At 46.6% G+C, this 20,521-nt stretch overlaps 1 protein-coding gene across 5 annotated transcripts; it reads right to left on the bottom strand.

Annotated features, from left to right (window-relative positions):
- Positions 1–9,068: 9,068 nt before the first annotated feature.
- Positions 9,069–19,488, bottom strand: ZNF789 (zinc finger protein 789). Of its 5 annotated transcripts, none has more exons than XM_006041313.4 (5): positions 19,254–19,486; positions 15,479–15,556; positions 13,799–13,925; positions 11,239–11,352; positions 9,069–10,186 (listed from the first exon to the last, which is right to left on the bottom strand). In XM_006041313.4, the coding sequence occupies exons 2-5, from the start codon at positions 15,545–15,547 to the stop codon at positions 9,174–9,176; spliced, it is 1,323 nt and encodes a 440-aa protein (XP_006041375.3). In that variant the 5' UTR covers positions 15,548–15,556; positions 19,254–19,486; the 3' UTR covers positions 9,069–9,173. The 5 variants fall into 5 exon arrangements, with proteins under 5 accessions (XP_006041375.3, XP_006041373.3, XP_006041374.3 ...); XM_006041311.4 differs by having other exon boundaries at positions 19,310–19,485; XM_006041312.4 differs by having other exon boundaries at positions 19,280–19,485.
- Between the last annotated feature and the right edge of the window lie 1,033 nt (positions 19,489–20,521).

Here is a 20,521-nt window from a genome sequence, read left to right on the forward strand (position 1 = left end):
GAATTTTGAGCATTACTTTACTAGCATGTGAGATGAGTGCAGTTGTACGGTAGTTTGAGCATTCTTTGGCGTTGCCTTTCTTTGGGATTGGAATGAAAACTGACCTTTTCCAGTCCTGTGGACACTGCTGAGTTTTCCAAATTTGCTGGCATATTGAGTGCAGTACTTTCACAGCATCATCTTTCAGGATTTGGAATAGCTCAACTGGAATTCCATCACCTCCATTAGCTTTGTTCGTAGTGATGCTTTCTAAGGCCCACTGGACTTCACATTCCAGGATGTCTGGCTCTAGGTGAGTGATCACATCATCGTGATTATCTGGGTCGTGAAGATCTTTTTTGTACAGTTCTTCTGTGTATTCTTGCCACCTCTTCTTAATATCTTCTGCTTCTGTTAGGTCCATACCATTTCTGTCCTTTATCAAGCCCATCTTTGCATGAAATGTTCCCTTGGTATCTCTAATCTTCTTGAAGAGATCTCTAGTCTTTCCCATTCTGTTGTTTTCCTCTATTTCTTTGCATTGATCGCTGAAGAAGGCTTTCTTATCTCTTCTTGCTATTCTTTGGAACTCTGCATTCAGATGCTTATATCTTTCCTTTTCTCCTTTGCTTTTCGCTTCTCTTCTTTTCACAGCTATTTGTAAGCCGCCCCCCCCCCCCCCCCCAGACAGCCATTTTGCTTTTTTGCATTTCTTTTCCACGGGGATGGTCTTGATCCCTGTCTCCTGTACAATGTCACGAACCTCATTCCATAGTTCATCAGGCACTCTATGTATCAGATCTAGGCCCTTAAATCTATTTCTCACTTCCACTGTATAATCATAAGGGATTTGATTTAGGTCATATGTGAATGGTCTAGTGGTTTTCCCTACTTTCTTCAATTTAAGTCTGAATTTGGTAATAAGGAGTTCATGATCTGAGCCAGTCAGCTCCCGGTCTTGTTTTTGTTGACTGTATAGAGCTTCTCCGTCTTTGGCTGCAAAGAACATAATCAATCTGATTTTGGTGTTGACCATCTGGTGATGTACATGTGTAGAGTCTTCTCTAGTGTTGTTGGGAGAGGGTGTTTGCTATGACCAGTGCATTCTCTTGGCAAAACTCTATTAGTCTTTGCCCTGCTTCATTCCGTATTCCAAGGCCAAATTTGCCTGTTACTCCAGGTGTTTCTTGACTTCCTACTTTTGCATTCCAGTCCCCTATAATGAAAAGGACATCTTTTTGGGGTGTTAGTTCTAAAAGGTCTTGTAGGTCTTCATAGAACCATTCAACTTCAGCTTCTTCAGTGTTACTAGTTGGGGCATAGACTTGGATTACTGTGATATTGAATGGTTTGCCTTGGAAATGAACAGAGATCATTCTGTCATTTTTGAGATTGCATCCAAGTACTGCATTTCGGACTCTTTAGTTGACCATGATGGCTACTCCATTTCTTCTGAGGGATTCCTGTCTGCAGTAGATATAATGGTCATCTGAGTTAAATTCATCCATTCCAGTCCATTTGAGTTCGCTGATTCCTAGAATGTTGACATTCACTCTTGCCATCTCTTGTTTGGCCACTTCCAGTTTGCCTTGATTCATGGACCTGACATTCCAGGTTCCTATGCAATATTGCTCTTTACAGCATCAGCCCTTGCTTCTATCACCAGTCACATCCACAGCTGGGTATTGTGTTTGCTTTGGCTCCATCCCTTCATTCTTTCTGGAGTTATTTCTCCACTGATCTCCAGAAGCATATTGGGCACCCACAGACCTGGGGAGTTCCTCTTTCATTATCCTATCATTTTGCCTTTTCATACTGTTCATGGGGTTCTCAAGGCAAGAATACTGAAGTGGTTTGCCATTCCCTTCTCCAGTGGACCACATTCTGTCAGATCTCTCCACCATTACCCGCCCATTTTGGGTTGTCCCACAGGCATGGCTTGGTTTCATTGAGTTAGACAAGGCTGTGGTCCTAGTGTGACTGCTGCTGCTAAGTCGCTTCAGTTGTGTCCGACTCTGTGTGAGCCCAGAGACGGCAGCCCACCAGGCTCCCCCGTCCCTGGGGTTCTCCAGGAAGAACACTGGAGTGGGTTGCCATTTCCTTCTCCAATGCATGAAAGTGAAAAGTGAAAGTGAAGTCGCTCAGTCGTGTCCGACTCTTAGCGACCCCATGGACTGCAGCCTACCAGGCTCCTCTGTCCATGGGATTTTCCAGGCGAGACGACTGGAGTGGGGTGCCATTGCCTGATTAGATTGACCAGTTTCCTGTGATTATGGTTTCAGTGTGTCTGTCCTCTGATGCCCTCTTGCAACACCTACCATCTTACTTGGGTTTCTCTTATCTTGGGCGTGGGGTATCTCTTGACGGCTGCTCCAGCAAAGTGCAGCCACTGCTCCTTACGTTGGATGAGGGGTATCTCCTCACCGCCGTCCTTCCTGACCTTCAACGTGGGATAGCCCCTCTAGGCCCTCCTGCGCCCGCGCAGCCACCCCTCCCTGGACGTGGGGTTGGTCCTCCCGGTCGCCACCCCTGACCTCGGATGCGGGATAGCTCCTCTCGGTTGCTACCCCTGACCTCGGACTTGGGTAGCTCTTATCGGCCGTTCCTGTGCCATCGCAGCCTGGCACTCTCGACCGCTGCCCCTGACCTCGGATGCGGGCGGCTGCGACCGGCGCACTTAAGCGCAGGCAGCTGTGACCAGCGCACTTAAGTGCGGCTGAGAGGAGCTACCCCATGTCCGAGGTCAGGGGCAGAAGCCGGGAGATACAGGGTTACAAAGGCTGATTCACTTGCCTCCGGGTGGGAAGCAGGTGCAGTATGCTCCAGACCCACCCTTTGTGGATCGGGCAGAGGCAAGACTTTGGCTATCAGACTCCATCCATTCTTTTGTCCTCTGTGCTCTCATCCCCTCCTCCCCTTCCTGTCCTCAACAAATTACGTGGGTCTGAATGCTTGTCTCAGGCTCTGCTTTAGGCAACCTGATCTGAGACGTATGGTGCCATGAATTGTCCTGAAAGAATGGACTGGCCACTCACCACGAGGCAACAAGGACCCATCACCAATGGTGGGCGGAACACTAGTAGTCCCAGGCATGTGGTGGCCATTCAGTTGGGAGACACTCACTTTGGTGAACTGGGATGGAATACACATAAGAAGGGATACACCAATTTGGGTAAGTTTTGAGGAACAAAATGAAAATGTGGAATCGAGTGGCTCTGGCTGAAAGCCACTGATTGCTTAAAGAGAGAAAATGACACTCGGGGCAAATATCCACCAACTTAATGTAATGTATGAGTGTCAGAGGGCCTCCTTGGAAGCATTTAAGGAGACTTATCATCTACAAACAATCACACAGCTAAAGGTGATTAAGACTTAAAGGTGATTTAAGACAATTGAGAATGACAACTTCAGTAAAGCCTGGTGTTAATGTCCACCGTGCTTTAAACATCATGCTAAGTGCTTTATGTGGATCACCTCATTTAATCCTCACATTATGCGATGGTTTCACTTAATAGCACCCTCATTTTACAGTTGAGAAAAACTTGACATTCAGAGCAGTTAATTCATTTGCCCAAAGTCACACAGCCAATAAGTGGCAGAGTGAGTATTTGAACCATGGTCACTTTGCTTCCAAAAGCTAAGCTCTTAAGCACCAAACTATACTGTCTTAGATGATTAAACATTACGAAGTGATGAAACTTCTTGTCAGTTTATGTGAAAAAGATTTTGATCCAAATGGTAAAAACATTAATAGAATCTTGTAAAGGATTTGATGGGACTGTCAAACTCAACCTCCCACTCAATGGAGGAATCACCATTCAGTTGTAGACATGTGCATGCAGCAAGTGCTTAATAACTGTGTTGAACTGGAGAGACCACTTCCTGGCAGCTTTCTTTCTACATGAAACCCTTCCACCGATGGGTTCATTGCATCCCGAGGCAGCCTCTTCCCTTTAAAAACACCTCTGATTGCCAGAAACTCCTTAGTGAGCTGAAAACTGTGCCAACCTGGAGTCTTACATCTCTTAGTTGCATAAAAAAAACTTAAAAAAGAGTTTTATGACCTGAACATTTGTGAAGTTTTTTTTTGCTGCTACTCAATCATCACATCCATCATCATCTTACCTTGCAAACCTCCAAAAGTGAAGGGAAACAGACCACTGGAGTCATATATTTTGTCTGGTCAGTTTGACGCAAGTTAGAGCAATCTGGATCAGGACAGTAGAACCTGCATCCATTTGCAGCAGTAAATGGGTGCATGGAGCACAAAGGTTGAATTCTACAGAAATGTTTGCCACAGTACTGGGGCAGGGAGGAAGACTGTGATTGATTCAGTCAAAGGTTTTTTGTTTTCTTTCCCACAAAATTATCAGAGCCATCTGCGTGTGACCAGGTCCAGGTCACCAGCCTGCGGTCCTTTCCCTGCAGAAGGAGCCATTAGAAACAGGTACCGTGTGCTATTAATAGTTCTCAAAACTTATGAGCTGCACCTTCCGCCCCATCAATTCCTCACTTCTTTCTCAGTAGTGAGGACCTGCTTCTAGGTATTTCTTAGACTGAGGAAGAGGTTTAAATTCCCTCAATTTATAGAGGAACCACGGAGACCGAAAGACCTCCTAGATTCCTAGAGAACGCCTATGGGGGTAGAGCTCCCGGTAGGGGGGGGTGGGGGGTGGGACCGTGACGGGCTTCCGGTAATCTTTTCAGAACCAGTTCTGTTTGTCCTACAGGCGTGTGGCGTCTGCTGCCCTTCCGTTCCCTGAGGAGCTGTATGGTTAGTACCCCCGGCAGGATGTGTTTCTCTTCCACGTTTCCCTCCCCAATTTCCAGCCCAACTTAGTGATTTGACTTACCCTGAATTTTGAGTTCTATTAGGAAAGGCGTTGAAGACAAGACGTCCTGAGGTGTCCATAGGGTGGGTTTCTCAGAGCTCTCAGGGCTTGCCTAAGGCTGACTTCTCACTGTGGTCTTTCCTGTCTCCATGCCTCTGCACTCCCGGTGTCTCTCTCCTCTTCTTAAAAGGGTACTAATGGCACCCCACTCCAGTACTCTTGCCTGGAAAATCCCATGGATGGAGGAGCCTGGAAGGCTGCAGTCCATGGGGTCGCTAAGAGTCGGACACGACTGAGCGACTTCACTTTCACTTTTCACTTTCATGCATTGGAGAAGGAAATGGCAACCCACTCCAGTGTTCTTGCCTGGAGAACTCCAGGGACGGGGGAGCCTGGTGGGCTGCCGTCTCTGGGGTCGCACAGTCGGACACGACTGAAGCGACTAAGCAGCAGCAGCAGCAGCAGTCTTAACCTTGAGGAACCCAACCTCATGACCTCATTTAACCTTAATCACCACCTTAAGGGCTCTGTTGCCATAAACAGTCACAATGGGGGGTAGGGCGTACAGTGCATGAATTTTGTGAGGGGCACACAGTTCAGGACAGTTGGGATCTTGTTACTCTTTGTATTTTCCCGTGGGCCCTAGCACAGCATCCGGCAAGATGGTAAATCTAGATTTTTGTTAACAAAGTGATAGAAGACCTGATCGGAGCTGGAAGAGGAGTTATAAAGTCATTTACATCTACTGTCTTAGCTCATCTTTGTTTATAAATTTCTGGAAGATCCGAAGGCCTGCTTAGAACTTCAGGGTCTAAAAGGCAAAGGCACAGAGGTACAAGGGAAGCTCCTGGGGGCCTCGAGGGTGGGGACTGAAGGGACAGGGTTTGTGCCCTCCCATTAACCTCCTATCACTGCAGATGGTGACTGCAGCCATGAAACTAAAAGATGCTTACTCCTTGGAAGGAAACTTATGACCAACCTAGATAGCATATTCAAAAGCAGAGACATTACTGTGCCAACAAAGGTTCGTCTAGTCAAGGCTATGGTTTTTCCTGTGGTCATGTATGGATGTGAGAGTTGGACTGTGAAGAAGGCTGAGTGCCGAAGAATTGACGCTTTTGAACTGTGGTGTTGGAGAAGACTCTTGAGAGTCCTTTGGACTGCAGGGAGATCCAACCAGTCCATTCTGAAGGAGATCAGCCCTGGGATTTCTTTGGAAGGAATGATGCTAAAGCTGAAAGTCCAGCACTTTGGCCACCTCATGCGAAGAGTTGACTCATTGGAAAAGACTCTGATGCTGGGAGGGATTGGGGGCAGGAGGAGAAGGGGATGACAGAGGATGAGATGGCTGGATGGCATCACTGACTCGATGGACGTGAGTCTGAGTGAACTCTGGGAGTTGGTGATGGACAGGGAGGCCTGGCGTGCTGCGATTCATGGGGTTGCAAAGAGTCGGACATGACTGAGTGACTGATCTGATCTGATCTGATCTGATTAACTTCCTAAGTACATCCTTGCTTCCAACCTGGGTTGTCTACCAGGCAGTGCAGTGGGGTTGGGGAGGTGGAGTCTGTGAGCCCTTGCTTCTCACGAGCTTAACTTCTGGCAAGATTCTGAACAGTCTGTGGTAATCATTATTGCCCCATCAGGTGTCACAGTGGATGTGGCATCATTGGCACATGATGACAGCATGGCTTGGGGGCCTCTGTGGCCATTCATCTTGGTGAGCAGAGATCACATTGCCACTTCGAATGATCAGACTAAAGCATCTATCTTGGCATCCTGTCCCCTTCAGGACCCACACTGGATTCATTTTGGTGAGCAAAGGGTTTATTAATAATTTTAAATTGTCCGAGGCCCATGTGCCAGATTGTATGGCTTAGCTTTTGGTCACAGCCTAAGGAAAGCCTTTACAGCAGGTAGCTAGTCTCCTATAGTGAAGCCTGTTGCCTGTAATTGGCTCTTCCTCAGGGTAGATTCCCATAGAGACAGGAATACGAGACTACCTTACCTGCCTCTTGAGAAATCAGTGTGCATGTCAAGAAGCAACAGTTAGAATCAGACATGGAACAACAGACTGGTTCCAAATTGGGAAAGGAGTACGTCAAGGCTGTATGTTGTCACCCTGCTTATTTGAGTACATGCTGAGTACATCATGCGAAGTGCCAGGCTGGATGAAGCACAAGCTGTAATCAAGATTGCCGGGAGAAATACCAATAACCTCAGACACGCAGATGACACCACACTTTTGGCAGAAAATGAAGAGGAACTGAAGAGCCTCTTGATGAAAGTGAAAGAGTGAAAAAAACTGGCTTAAAACTCAACATTCAAAAAAGGAAGATCATGGCATCTGGTCCCATCACTTCATGGCAAATAGATGGGGAAATAATGGAAACAGTAACAGACTTTATTTTCTTGGGCTCCAAAATCACTGCAGATGGTGATTGCAGCCATGAGATTAAAAGACACTTGCTCCTTGGAAGAGAAGCTATGACCAACCTAGTCAGCATATTAAAAAACAGAGACATTACTTGGCCAGCAAAGGTCCGTCTAGTCAAAGCTATCATTTTTCCAGCAGTCATGCATGCATCTGAGTTGGACATCCATACTGATGGAGCTGAAGAACTGATGCTTTTGAACTGTGGTATTGGAGAAGACTCTTGAGAGTCCCTTGGACTGCAAGGAGATCCAACCAATCCATCCTAAAGGAAATCAGTCCTGAATATTCATTGCACGGACTGATGCTGAAGCTGAAGCTCCAATACTTTGGCCACCAGATGTGAAGAACTTACTCCTTGGAATAGACCCTGATGCTGGGAAAGATTGAAGGTAGGAAGAGAAGGGGACAACAGAGGATGAGGTGGCTGGATGGCATCACTGACTCGATGGACATGAGTTTGAGCAAGCTCTGGGAGTTGATGATGGACAGGGAAGCTGGGTGTGCTGCAGTCCCAAAGAATTGGACAAGAATGGGGTCACAAAGAATTGGACAAGACTGAGTGACTGAACAGGTGTGGATTGCTGATTTCCAGATTGGTTCTTACCTGTATAGAGAGTTGCCATCAGGAAACCAAGCTGCCTTTTACTTTTTGTCTTATCAGGGCTTCTGCTTGGCATTTGGAAAGTTCTTAAAGTGAGGGTGTTATTTATTGTCAATCCAATAGTTGTACTGTTTCTCTTCACTGATGTGGCATGTGCCTCTCTCAAAGCCCCAGATCCTTGATCCTTGGGGCATAAGGGTTTCAAAAATCAGAATTTTTCAGTTTGTAGAAAGGTATTTTACATAAAACCACTTAGGGGTTTGCACTAATACTCCATGTGCCGTGCTGTGGTTAGTTGCTCAGTTGTGTCTGACTTTTTGCAACTCCATGGACTGTAGCCCACCATGCTCCTCTGTCCATGGGGAATTCTCCACAGTCCTGGAGTGGGTTGCCATGCCCTACTCCAAGTGATCTTCCCAACTCAGGGTCTTCAACATTGCAGGTGGATTATTTACAGTCTGAGCCATCAGGGAAGCCCAAGAATACTGGAGTGGGTAGCCTAACCCTTCTCCAGGGGATCTTCCCGATTGAGGAATTGAACTGGGGTCTTCTGCATTACAGGTGAATTCTTTACCAGATGAACTACCAGGGAAGCCAGCACTCCATTACTGAACACATTGGAACAAAATGTGTGAATATGTACACTAATGGGGATAAACAGTCCTTATTTCACCAGCAAATAAATTCAGGTCATCTCAGGTTTGGTAGCCAAATGGATCATAAGAAAACATGTTTGCTCTCACATTTTTTAAATTGTAAAATTTTAAAAAAAGGAATTGTGGATATATATATATATACACACATAGTCCTTAGAAATTTATATATAAGGATAAATGTGTAAATAGATATCTTTGTTCGTGTTTAGTCACTAAGTTGTGTCTAACTTTGCGACCCCATGGACTATAGCCTGCTAGACTCCTCCGTCTATGGGATTTCCCAGGCAAGAATATTGCAGTGGGTTGCCATTTCCTTCTCCAGGGGATCTTCCCCACCCAGGGATCAAACCTGCATTTCCTGCATTGGCAGGTGGATTCTTTACTGCTGAGCCACCTAGGAAGCACCGTGTGGTATGTGGAACTTTCCTGACCGGGGGGACCAGGGATCAAATCCGTACCTCCTGCAGTGAAAGCACGGAGTCTTAACCCCTGGACCACCAAGGAAGTCCTCTATTAATTACTGCAGCCAGAAGGTTGGCTACAAGGAGAGGGTCCCCACAGAAAAACCAGTTCTTGTTTATTAATTTTCATGAAACAATCAGGTTATACATACTTGCCATAGTGGTTAAGTTCTGGGCTTTAAATGATAGCTTTTCCAGTTAATATCATGCAGATACCTGCTCTCTGTGGGTACCCTGATGCTTAATAAAGCTTGTGTGCCAACTGAAAGACTTTCCACATTTGTCACATCTGTAGGGTCTCTCTCCAGTATGAATAACCTCATGTCGATGAAGATTTGCCTTAAAGCTAAAGGTTTTCCCACATTCTCTACACTCAAAGAATTCCTCCTTCGTGTGGATCCTTTGATGCTGAATGAGATCGACATTGCGACCAAAGGATTCTCCACATTCACTGCATTTGTGGGCATTCTGTTTACTGTGAATCTGTTGATGGCTCATAAGGGTTGAGTGCCGGCCAAAGGCTTTTCCACATTTAGCGCACTTGTGGGGTTTCTCTCCACTGTGGATTAACTGATGTCGAATAAGCGTTGAATTCTGACTAAATGTTCTTTCACATTTGCTGCACTTATAGGGTTTTTCTTTGGTATGGATCCTCTTATGTTCGACGAGATATGCCATCTGACGGAAACACTTTCCACAGTTGTGACATTTATATGGCTTTTTTTGTGAGTGACACTGTTTGTGGATGATCAGAGTGGACTTCTGTTTGAAGGCCTGCCCACATATGTCACACTCAAAGGGATTCTCTGAACTGTGAAGTCTTTGATGTCGAACAAAATTTGCCTGCCGCTGGAAGGCTCTTCCACATTCGTGGCATTCATAAGATTTTGCGTTTGTCAGAGTTCTCTTATGCCTCAAAAGCTGTGATCTCTGATGGCAGGGTTTTCCGTACTCATCATATTTGCCCTGCTGTGTCCATGTCTGAGCTCTCCGACTGTGAATAAGGTTAAGGCTTTGAAGGAAGTCCTTACAGCACTCATCACCAGTAGCAGGGAGTGAAAATCCATAAATGTCCACAAATTCATTATATTCACATAACTCTTCTGAAGGCTCCTTGGCTGTTTTCTGCTTTACTGCTGACATCTTCCATAACATTAAATCTTCAGAAGTGTTCTCCTTTGGGGTGAGCTCTTTCATCTGGAATCTGGCTTCCGAATCTAGCCAAATAAAAAGAATATGCAAATTACCTGACTGCTACAGAAGGAAAGGAAAGAAGCAACTGTTTGTGATATGAGAGACTCAAACGAGGCTAAGAAGTGCTCACCTGGTTCCATCGCCATATTAAAGAGCCAGTATTCTGATTTTCATAGGACCCTCAGCTTTCATATCAGAAAGAGCTCTTGACATCACGAACTAACCAACTAACATATGCACAAGTGTGTCAGAGAATGTGAGAACTGAACACACCCTTCTCCACTAGTGGGGAAAACATCTTCCTGTTGGTACCCAGCAGAGTCACATAGCTCTAGGAGAGAGGGAGCATCTTGTACTTTCTAGAGAAGCATGTTTTTCACAATTCTGGGAGAAATGGCTGCTTTAAAATGGAGGCAGTGTGTCAGAGAGAAAAGAAAAGGAACCTGAGAAACAGCACAAAAGCCAATGGAACAGAGCAGTGACTCTCAACCAGGGATGGTCCTGCCGGAATGTAGTAGACGGAGGCCAATGATGCTGCTTGACATCCTGTGAGGCCCAGGATCAAACAGCCCAAAACGTCAACAGAGCTGAGGCTGAGAATCCAAGGAGCAGAGGGATGTGGTAAAGGGTAGAAAGAAGCAGCCATCAGGATACAGTAAGTAGGAAAAGGCAGGAACATCAAGAAACACCAAGGGGATGTGGAAAACAGAATGAAAGCAAGGGAACAAGAGAAAGCACAGAAAAAGGGTAAGTGATGAGGGTAGAAAAAAGGAGTATCTGGAATGGCCTGAGAGCTGTCAGAAAGGACCAGCCTGCCTCTAGTAGAAACAGAATGAGCTTTATTGCAGGAGAAAGAGGATGAGCTTTGCAGACTTGAAATCCAATCCCAGCTGGGGATTATATCTGGGGAACAGGGGCACCGATCATACCCACCAACATCAGGGGACAGTAGGGATGAACGAGCAGGAGAACACAAGCCAAACTCCCGGCTTGGTATCCGGGTGCAGGCGGGGCCTCCTGGATGGTGTCCCCAACTCTGCATGACCCCCAGGGGCCAGGTCTGCTCCTCACCCACCTGGGCAGGCACTACCGGCAGCCTTCCTAGTCCCCGCTCTCGGCAGATCCAGGATCCACGGCTCTTCCCACTGTTCCAGCTGACAGATCACCTCAGGTTTGGGAAACTGAAATCCTACTCATGGGGAAGTAAATGGGATGTGGTGGTTAGCAAGTGGCAGGAGAGGTCCCAGAGCTCAGTCTACCCCTGGGGGTCTGGGTGGTAGGGCTGCAGCAACAAGCAGAGATCAGGACAATAATCAGAAGGATTATCTGAGGAGAGGAATCAGCACCATCTTTGCGAAAGCTCGGCATCTTGATTGAAAGCCTGAACAATATTCACACTCGTGGACATGGTCATTTCACTCTTAGGAATAGAGCCTAAGGGAAATGAGGACAAAGGTTAATGGGCAAAGGTTAATGCACCCCAGATGTTCAGCAGAATCCTAACAGTGCAAACTGGAAATAAACCAAATGTCAACAGGGGAAGGATTCAAGTGTAGCCAGATACGATGAAGGCAGAATATTAGGCTAATATTGAAAATCCATGAGTTCAAAGGACATTTCTTAAAACAGGAAAAGGCTCCCCAGGTATTTTAAAGCAGAATACAAAACTCACATGTAGCATGATTCAAAGTTCATGTAAATTATGATCTGAATTTGTTTTTAAAAACTATATGTGTTGGCGTGTTCCCTGGTGGTCCAATGGTTAAGAATCTGCCTTGCAATTCAGGGCACACAGGTTTCCATTCCTGGTCAGGGAACTAAGACCCCACATGGCTGCAGAGCAGCTAAGCCTGTGAACCATAACTAGAGAGTCTGTGTGCTGCAATGAAAGACCTTGCATGCCGCAACTAAGACCTGGAGCACCTCCCTCCCAAAAAACTACATGTGTGAGTGTGTATATACACAGATCATCCTCTTATGACAGGGTAAGTGAAAGTCAGTCATGTCTGACTCTTTGCGACCCCATGGACTGTGCAGTCCATGGAATTCTCCAGGCCAGAATACTAGAGTGGGTAGCGTTTCCCTTCTCCAGGGGATCTTCCCAACCCAGGGATCGAACCCAGGTCTCCCACATTGCAGGAGGATTCTTTACCAGCTGAGCCACAAGGGAAGTCCAAGAATACTGGAGTGGGTAGCCTATCCCTTCTCCAGTGGATCTTCCCAACCCAGTAATCAAACCGGGGTCTTGACCCAGGAATCAAACCAGGGTCTCCTGCATTGCAGGCAGATTCTTTACCAACTGAGCTATGAGGGAAGCCCATTTACAGGATAAGTGAAGTCGCTCAGTCATGTCCGACTCTTTGTGATCCCATGGACTGTAGCCTACCAGGTTCCTCTGTCCATGGGATTTTCCAGGCAATAGTACTGGAGTGGATTGCCATTTCCTTCTCCAGGGGATCTTCCCGACCCAGAGGTTGAACCCGGGTCTTCCGCGTTGTAGACAGACGCTTTACTGTCTAAGCCACCAGGGAAGCTCCCATAAATCCATCGTATGTTGAAAATATTGTAAGTTAGAAATGCATTTAATACACCTAAACTACTGAATATCATAGCTTAGTCTTACCTACCTTAAACATGCCAAGAATAGTTAAATTAGCCTGCAGTTGGGCAAAATTGTCTAACACACAGCCTATTTCATAATAAGAATGATGAATATCTCATGTAACTTACTCAATACTGTACTAGTGAAGAACAGAATGGTTTTAAGTGGACTGGTTGGCGACCCTTGTGATCACACAGCTGTCTGGGAGCCCCTGAATGCTTTCCAAACAAAAATAAACATTAAAGCATCCAGTGGTGGGTGGACAATCCCACAAAGGTGGTCAAGAATCTGCCAAGAGTGTCAGCATGGGGTCAAACATGATCCAGAAAGAAAAATCCGTCAAGGAGCCTCCCTCTGTAGGAGACTCTGCATTGAATAAGACGAGGGTGGGCTCTCAGGAAGGTGAAGCTGAGGAGGTACAGAAGTGAAGTCAGTGAAGAATCATCTCCTGGGCACCCAGTGATGGTGTAAGCAAAGAAGGAAACCATTTTCAGACAGAAGAAAGAAAAAGACTTTTCAAGAGAGGAAGAGGGTAGACTTTGGAATCTGCATGGCCACAATCTTTTCAACTCCTAGAAGTCTTACAGATGTGGAGGATTCAGGCTGGGGGATGAATGTCTTCAAACTCTAAAACAAAAGGAAACTACTCATTATCCACAATCCCTTACTTGAAAACTTTGAGGCCTGATTTGTTTCAGGACTCAAAATTTTTCCAGATTTCAGAAAGGTGACTTGAGTGTGGGTATAGTTTCCATTATGTACCACCCTCAACAGGGGTTGAGCTGAAACCTTAAAAAAACTTTCTGATATTTCTTATGCCATACATATATACATGGAGACCAAATGAGAAAAAGGATGATAAATAGCTTCCTACAGGATAAAATCAGGTTTAACCACCTGACGACTTCAGGTTAGGTCTTATAGCCAAATGAGTTATGATAAAACTGGCTTTCAGAGCTTTTTCTGCTTTGGGCATTGCACGTAAGAAACCAAGGACTTGCGTAGACACTCAAATCTTAAGCCAGCTCATTACCCAAGGAGACGACGTGTCTGTAGTTGTCCAGCATCACGTCCCTGTAGAGGACCTTCTGAGCCCAGTCCAGCATGTCCCACTCTTCCCTAGTGAAGTACAGAGCCACGTCCTCAAAGGACAGCAACCCCTGGAAATACAGAGACTCATTACAGCTGCAGCTCTTATCACAGCTCTGTAGGCCACAGGATTATTGTTGTCCTACAGGCAAGGCTCATCCAGTTAATTAGCAGACTCAGGGCTCAACTCAAGCTCTGACCCTCAGGCCATGCATGTTCTTTCTTCTGCACTAGAGGCACACATGTTCTCTCTAGAGGGACACGTGGTCAGTGTGTGAGGCTTCTCTGGCTGTTTGGTCTCTGCTGCGGTCATTCAGATAGTGTCAGAACTGAGTCAAATCGTGGAGCACCCAGCTGGTGTCAGAACTGCTCCATGTGTAGAGACACCCCATATGCCTGAGGGCAAAGGTGAAATGAAGCAGAGAAACAGCCGTGTCCTCCCCAGGCACGTGCTCCTCCTCTGCCTCCCTCCCCGAGGCTGGCAAGGATGCATACACTGTTCCTGTCTTTACAGAGATGCTCCCATGCCTGCCTTCCTCTTGTTTCCACTCTCTCCGCCCCTAACTGGACCAGTTCTGTAAAGAAAACCTACACACACATCTGCAGTCACCCCACAAACCCCCCTCTGACTTCAGTCTTCATAGCTCCCCTGGAGTGTCCTTCTGAGCCTTGCGCCAGCCCTCTGCCCACGTGTGAACACAGGGGAGAGCAATACAGTTACTGCAGGAAATCAGAGATTTCACAGAAACGATGATCTTTGAGCTGAGTGTTAACATATGCAGAGGTGAGTCTGCCTGTAGGCGGGGAGAACAGGATACACAGTGGTGGGGAGGTTGGGGGGTGGGGAAGCGCGTTCACATCCCCACGTGCAGGTCCTCTGTTTCAGGGAAGGCGGGAGATGACACCAGAAAGGCAGGCAGAGCTCTGTGTTCCCTCAGCAAATGTGGACACGCTGGGCCAGTGGGGTCAAATTGTTCCCTTTGAACTCCCTGCTGTCCAAGACTGGTCTTTACAAATTGTCACAATGGCTTCCTCACGTGTCTTCTGACTTTTCAACTTGACTTCTTAAAATCGCCCTCCCTCTTGTTACCAAATCAGTACCTAAACTTCTACTGTACCTTTTAATCCAAGGGATCAGAATGATATGAGCTTGTTTCCATATATCCTTCCCTAAACGGCTTGTAAAGTCCTTAGGGTAAGAGTCTCTCTCCCAGCACAAAGGACATATCTACCTTGCACACAGTAGGTACACAAGAATGCTTACTGACACAAGCATGGAGCAACTGTGGTGACAGCAGCTAAAACTCACAGGGCGCTCGAAACATCACTAGATCCTCTGCCAAGCGCTCCAAGAGCCTCACGTCACTGAATCCTCACGACAGCTGTCATGACCCCATTTTACAGACAAGGACACTGTGCCCCAGAGAGATTAGGTGACATGTCTAAAACAGAGCCTGGATTTGATCCTGTCTGACCCCAGAGTTCAAGCTCTGTGCATCATATCATCCATGAAGGAAACACCCCCCAGCTGATAAAGATGGCTCAACCCCAATGGCCATGTGAAAACCACTGCCTGGCCGCTGAGACTACACTGGGGAGGTGGAGGCAGGGGGAACCAGCTCACCTTCCATGGGACTGGCAGGAACATGGCTTCCATGGCCTGGTCTCCGAGATGGGGCTGGATCCTGGCCATCAGGCTAATCTGGAGAAATAAAGAAAACAAGGTCAGCCCTGAATCAAAGCTCTCTCACTAGACAGACTTTAGAGGGGGAATGCCAATGGGGCCAACAAAGCTCGAGTAGTACAAAGTCACAGTGTTTGGTGTTGGAATGTGGGATTACAATGAAAGCAGCCGCTAGAATGGTCTTAGGAATTTCTGATGCTAGATCAATTTCTAGTTTTTATCCTAGGAAACCTGTGCCTCTGCCCTCTCCCTCTCTCTAGAATATATTCTTCAGCACCTCAGTGAGAGACTCAATATATCAAGGGACCAGACTATAGGAAAAAACAGAACTCTAACTTGCAACCTGTAGCTCTGGCCTGGAACCCAAACCAGGAGCAACGTGGCAACAGGCGCCCAATCAGGGCTTAGGTGGCAAGTGTGAACTTGTCCCTAACATGTGTCCCCCTCCTCCATCCAGGACCAGTAGAGAAAGTCGGGTGTGCTCCCCTACCAAATCACATAGGATGTCCTGCCTTTTTTTTCCCAAGCAGGTTTTACTGGGGCCGCTACTGCAGCAGCGGGGAGCAAGAACAAAGAATAGGTTCTCCTGCTTGCTTGCTCCCTGAGGCCGGGTGGAGGGGAGTCCTGCTTCTTTTACTTAACCTGCCTCCAGGTTTTCCAAGTTGATCTCCTCAAAACTCAGCATAGTTGAGTTTTCCCTTTTTTCCACTCTAAAGTTTCTCCTGCTTGCTTTTGAGTCTCTGCCAAACATGTGATAGTGGCCAGTTCACTTAGTATAGCAAGCTCTGCCTGAAGAACCTTTGCCTGCTCTCATTTGGGTGGTCTTAGTTTATTTCTTGGAGAAGGCAATGGCACCCCACTCCAGCACTCTTGCCTGGAAAATCCCCTGTACGGAGGAGCCTGGTAGGCTGCAGTCCATGGGGTCGCTAAGAGTCGGACACGACTGAGCGACTTCACTTTCACTTTTCACTTTCATGCATTGGAGAAGGAAATGGCAACCCACTCCAGTGTTTTTGCCTGGAGAATCCCAGGGACCGGAGAGCCTGGTGGGCTGCCGTTTCTGTGGTCGCACAGAGTCGGACACGACTGACGCGACTTAGCAGCAGCAGCAGCAGTTTATTTCTATGTCACACAGAATCAGCTCAGAGAGTATAACAATGATTTTAGGGAAGTTATCAGAGATTTTAGGCTACATATGATATATAAAGAGCTAACTGTTGTCAAAAGGGCTTCCCAGGCGGCTCAAGTGATAAAGAATCCACTTGCAATGCAAGAGATGCAGGAGACTCTGGTTCAATCCCTGGGTTGGGAGATCCCCTGGAGGAGGAAAAGGAAACACTCTCCAGTATTCTTGTCTGGAATATTCCATGGACAGAGAAGCCTGGCAGGGTCCATGGGGTCTCAAAGAGTTGGGCACCAACTGAGGGACTGAGCAGGCACAGCTGTTGTCAAAAGAAAATTCAGAGGACTTTACTTGATATGAACAGTTTATGGAGTGAAAACCAAACTGTGAACAAGGGGGCTTCAAAATGGAAAGTCTTAAGAAGTTAGGCTCTCCGCACTTACCCTTCAGTTTATAAAACATGTAAATGGGTGGCAGAATAAGTCACTCCCTAATATACCACTTTGGAAAACTGATTATTTTGAGCTGCAGGCACTTAAAAAAGGGGGGGGGGGGCAAAAGGAGAATTCCCTGGTGGTCTTGTGGTTAGGACTCAGTGCTTTCCTTTTTGGGGATCAGGTTCAATCCCTGGTTGGGGGAACTAAGATCTCACAAGCCATGTGGACTCACTTGTGCTAAGCCCCATGTCAGCAAACCGACACCTAATACTTAGCCTAACTGCAGTTTCAGCCTCTTCCAGGTATAGAACCTCCCTCCCCTTGCCCTAGGACTTCCCCAGTGGCTCAGTGGTAAAGAATCCACCTGCAATGAAGGAGACGTGGGTTCAATCCTTGAGTTAAGAACATCCCTTGGAGAAGGAAGTGGCAACCCACTCCAGTATTGTTGCCAGAGAAATCTCATGGACAGAGGAGCCTGGTGGGCTATAGTCCATGGGGTCTCAAAAGAGTCATGACTTTCAAGAGAGTCTTAAGAGATACAGCTTAGCAACTAAACAACTCCCTTCCCTATGAAGATTGCATTTACAATAGACCTGAATTCTAAGCCATCTCAGGGGTTAATCATTTTTCCTTGGGAATCTCCATGTTTATACAAGGTAAGCATGTGTGCATGTGCAGGCGTGTCCAACTCTTTGAGACCCCGTGGACTGCAGCCTGCCAGGCTCCTCTGTCCATGTAATTTTCCAAGCAACAATATTGACCCAAGGTTTGAACCCATGTTTCTTACATCTCCTGCACTGGCACGTGGGTTCTTTACCACTGTGCCACCTGGGAAGCCTCTTACCTGAGGTATACATGTTAAGAAACTTGTTTGTTTTCATTTTTTATTGCAGGAATCTCAGCTAAGTACTCAGAAGGGTAGAGAGAAAATTATTTTCCTCCTGTGCACAGGAATGAGGAAGTACATTGTTTTCTCTTGGGACTGGTTACTAGAACTGACGGTCCTTTCAGAAGAGTACCAGGGTACAAGTTTACTTGTTTGTAGCTGCTAGGAAGCTGCAAGGTTACCCAGACGTGAAGAAAGCTTGTTTCCTTTAAGGACAGAGCCAGCTCTTCATGGGAAATTAAGACAGTTAAAGTTTTGGTTCTGCAGCTCTGGGTAGCTGGCCTGGGAGTATACTTGAACTGTGGCCTCCACTTTGGTTCTTCTTTAATATAATAAATCTAATGTTTCTCTCAGGGAGTACACAAATGATGAGATACAGAGGATTTCCACTTTTTTCTAGTGCCTTTCTGGGCACTGGCAAACCTTGTTTCATGTAAGTGCATTTTTAAGAAAGCCTGTTACATTCTGGTCTCCTTCCTTAAAAACACTGTTTGTAAGCCCTCTTGCCTCTTAACCAAGGAGGCACTTGTGATCAATAGCTCCATGGCTGGGGAAGGGACATCGACCCTTTCACTATCTAAAGTAGATTACCTGCTGTAAGCACTGTGCATTTGGAAGTCAGAATCCATAATTCAATTTATAACAAAATCTGCAATGCAGGAGACTTGGGTTGGATCCCTGGGTGCAGATGATTCCCCTAGAGAAGGGAATAGCTACCCATTCTTTTTTTTTTTTTTAATGTGCATTTATTTGGCTGTACAGGATCTTAGTTGCAGCATGTGTGATCTGGGATCAAGCCCTGACCTGGGATCCCTGACCCAGGGATCAAGCCCAGGCTCCCTGCATTGGGAGCGCAGGGTCTTAGCCACTGGACCACCAGGCAAGTTCCAAACTCCAGTATTCTTGCCTGGAGAATTCCACGGACAGAGAAGCCTGGTGGGCCACAGTCCATGGGGGTCGCGAAGAGTCGGACAGGACTGAGCGACTAACAAACAAAGCCAAAGCAAACAATAGTATTAACTAGCCATTCATTCATCGGACTCTGAACTTCTCTAAAGCCAAAAGACCTGACATGATACTCAGAGGCTGGCGTCTTCAGGAAGTCTCTCGGTAAATGCCCTGAAGACCGGGGTTTTGGAGGGGCGTGGGGGGGCACGGGATTCGAGGGAAAGGGGGTTGTTTCTCCAGCCCTCACACCTGTGGCGGGGCCACCGTGGCTTCCCCTGGCACCCCACTCCGCCCGTCACACTAGCTCTTTTCTCCCCAAACCTCCGCGCCTCCGACCCCCGCCGTGCCTCCTCCTCCAGGAAGTCCTCAGGATGCACCTGCGGTTGCCATGGAGCTGGCCTCCATTATGGAGGTGCCAGGCCAGACTCGGAATTAGGTCGGGACCTCGGCTAACCTCCACCTGAGGTGCCCGTGCGGAAGATCTTTGTGCCTCTCGCCCGATCACTAGCGCAGGCTGAGCAGAGCGTCCCCGCCCGAGGACCTTCTAGGAAGCTCGGAGGATTCACAACTCTCTGATCGGGGTAAACGATAGGGCGGGTCGCGGGGAGTGTGCGAGTAAGGGGGCGGGGCACCCACGTCTCATCGCAACTGCAGCTTCTGGTCGGAGCCAATCAACCGCCGCAGATGGAGTGGTCTAGGCCACGTGATTTCCAGGTTGGTTACACCAAGTACTTTCCTTTCCCACCGATTGTAGCAAGGTCTCCACGGGTGAACCTTTGTGTAGCTGGGTATTTTTAAACCCTCCTTTTGGGAGTCCAGAATGACTTTTTAGAGAGCCGACCCTGGACTAGGCAAAAAAAAATGAAACAAAAAATTAAATATAATGAATAATACACACGTATGCTATTAGCATAAAAATATTCATCTGATATCATGTTATCCGGAATTTACTTTTCTACTTAATGCTGTTGTTTAAAGAAAGAGAAGACTTAGTGGCAATTAATTGTAATTGATAATAGGACTAATTAATCTTTTTTATGATTCCATATGTCCAAAGAATGTTCAAACTACAGCACAATTGCACTCATCTCATACGCTAGTAAAGTAATGCTCGAAATTCTCCAAGCCAGGCTTCAACAGTACCTAAACCGTGAACTTCCAGATGTTCAAGCTGAATTTAGAAAAGGCAGAAGAACCAGAGATCAAATTGCCAACATCCATTGGATCATAGAAAAAGCAAGAGAATTACAGAAAAACATCTACTTCTTTTATTGATTATGTCAAAGCCTTTGACTGTGTAGATCACAACACATTGGAAAATTCTTCAAGAGATGAGAATACCAGACCACTTTACATGCCTCCGGAGAAATCTATATGTAGGTCAATAAGCAACAGTTAGAACCGGACATGGAACAACAAACTGGTTCCAAATTGGGAAAGGAGTATGTCAAGGCTGTATACTGTCACCCTGCTTATTTAACTTACATGCAGAGTACATCATGTGAAGTGCCAGGCTGGATGAAGCACAAGGTGGAATCAAGATTGCTAGGAGAAATATCAGTAACCTCGGATATGCAGATGACACCACC

The sequence above is a fragment of the Bubalus bubalis genome, chromosome 24 (assembly GCF_019923935.1).
Source record: "Bubalus bubalis isolate 160015118507 breed Murrah chromosome 24, NDDB_SH_1, whole genome shotgun sequence".
Taxonomy (NCBI): Eukaryota; Metazoa; Chordata; class Mammalia; order Artiodactyla; family Bovidae; genus Bubalus; species Bubalus bubalis.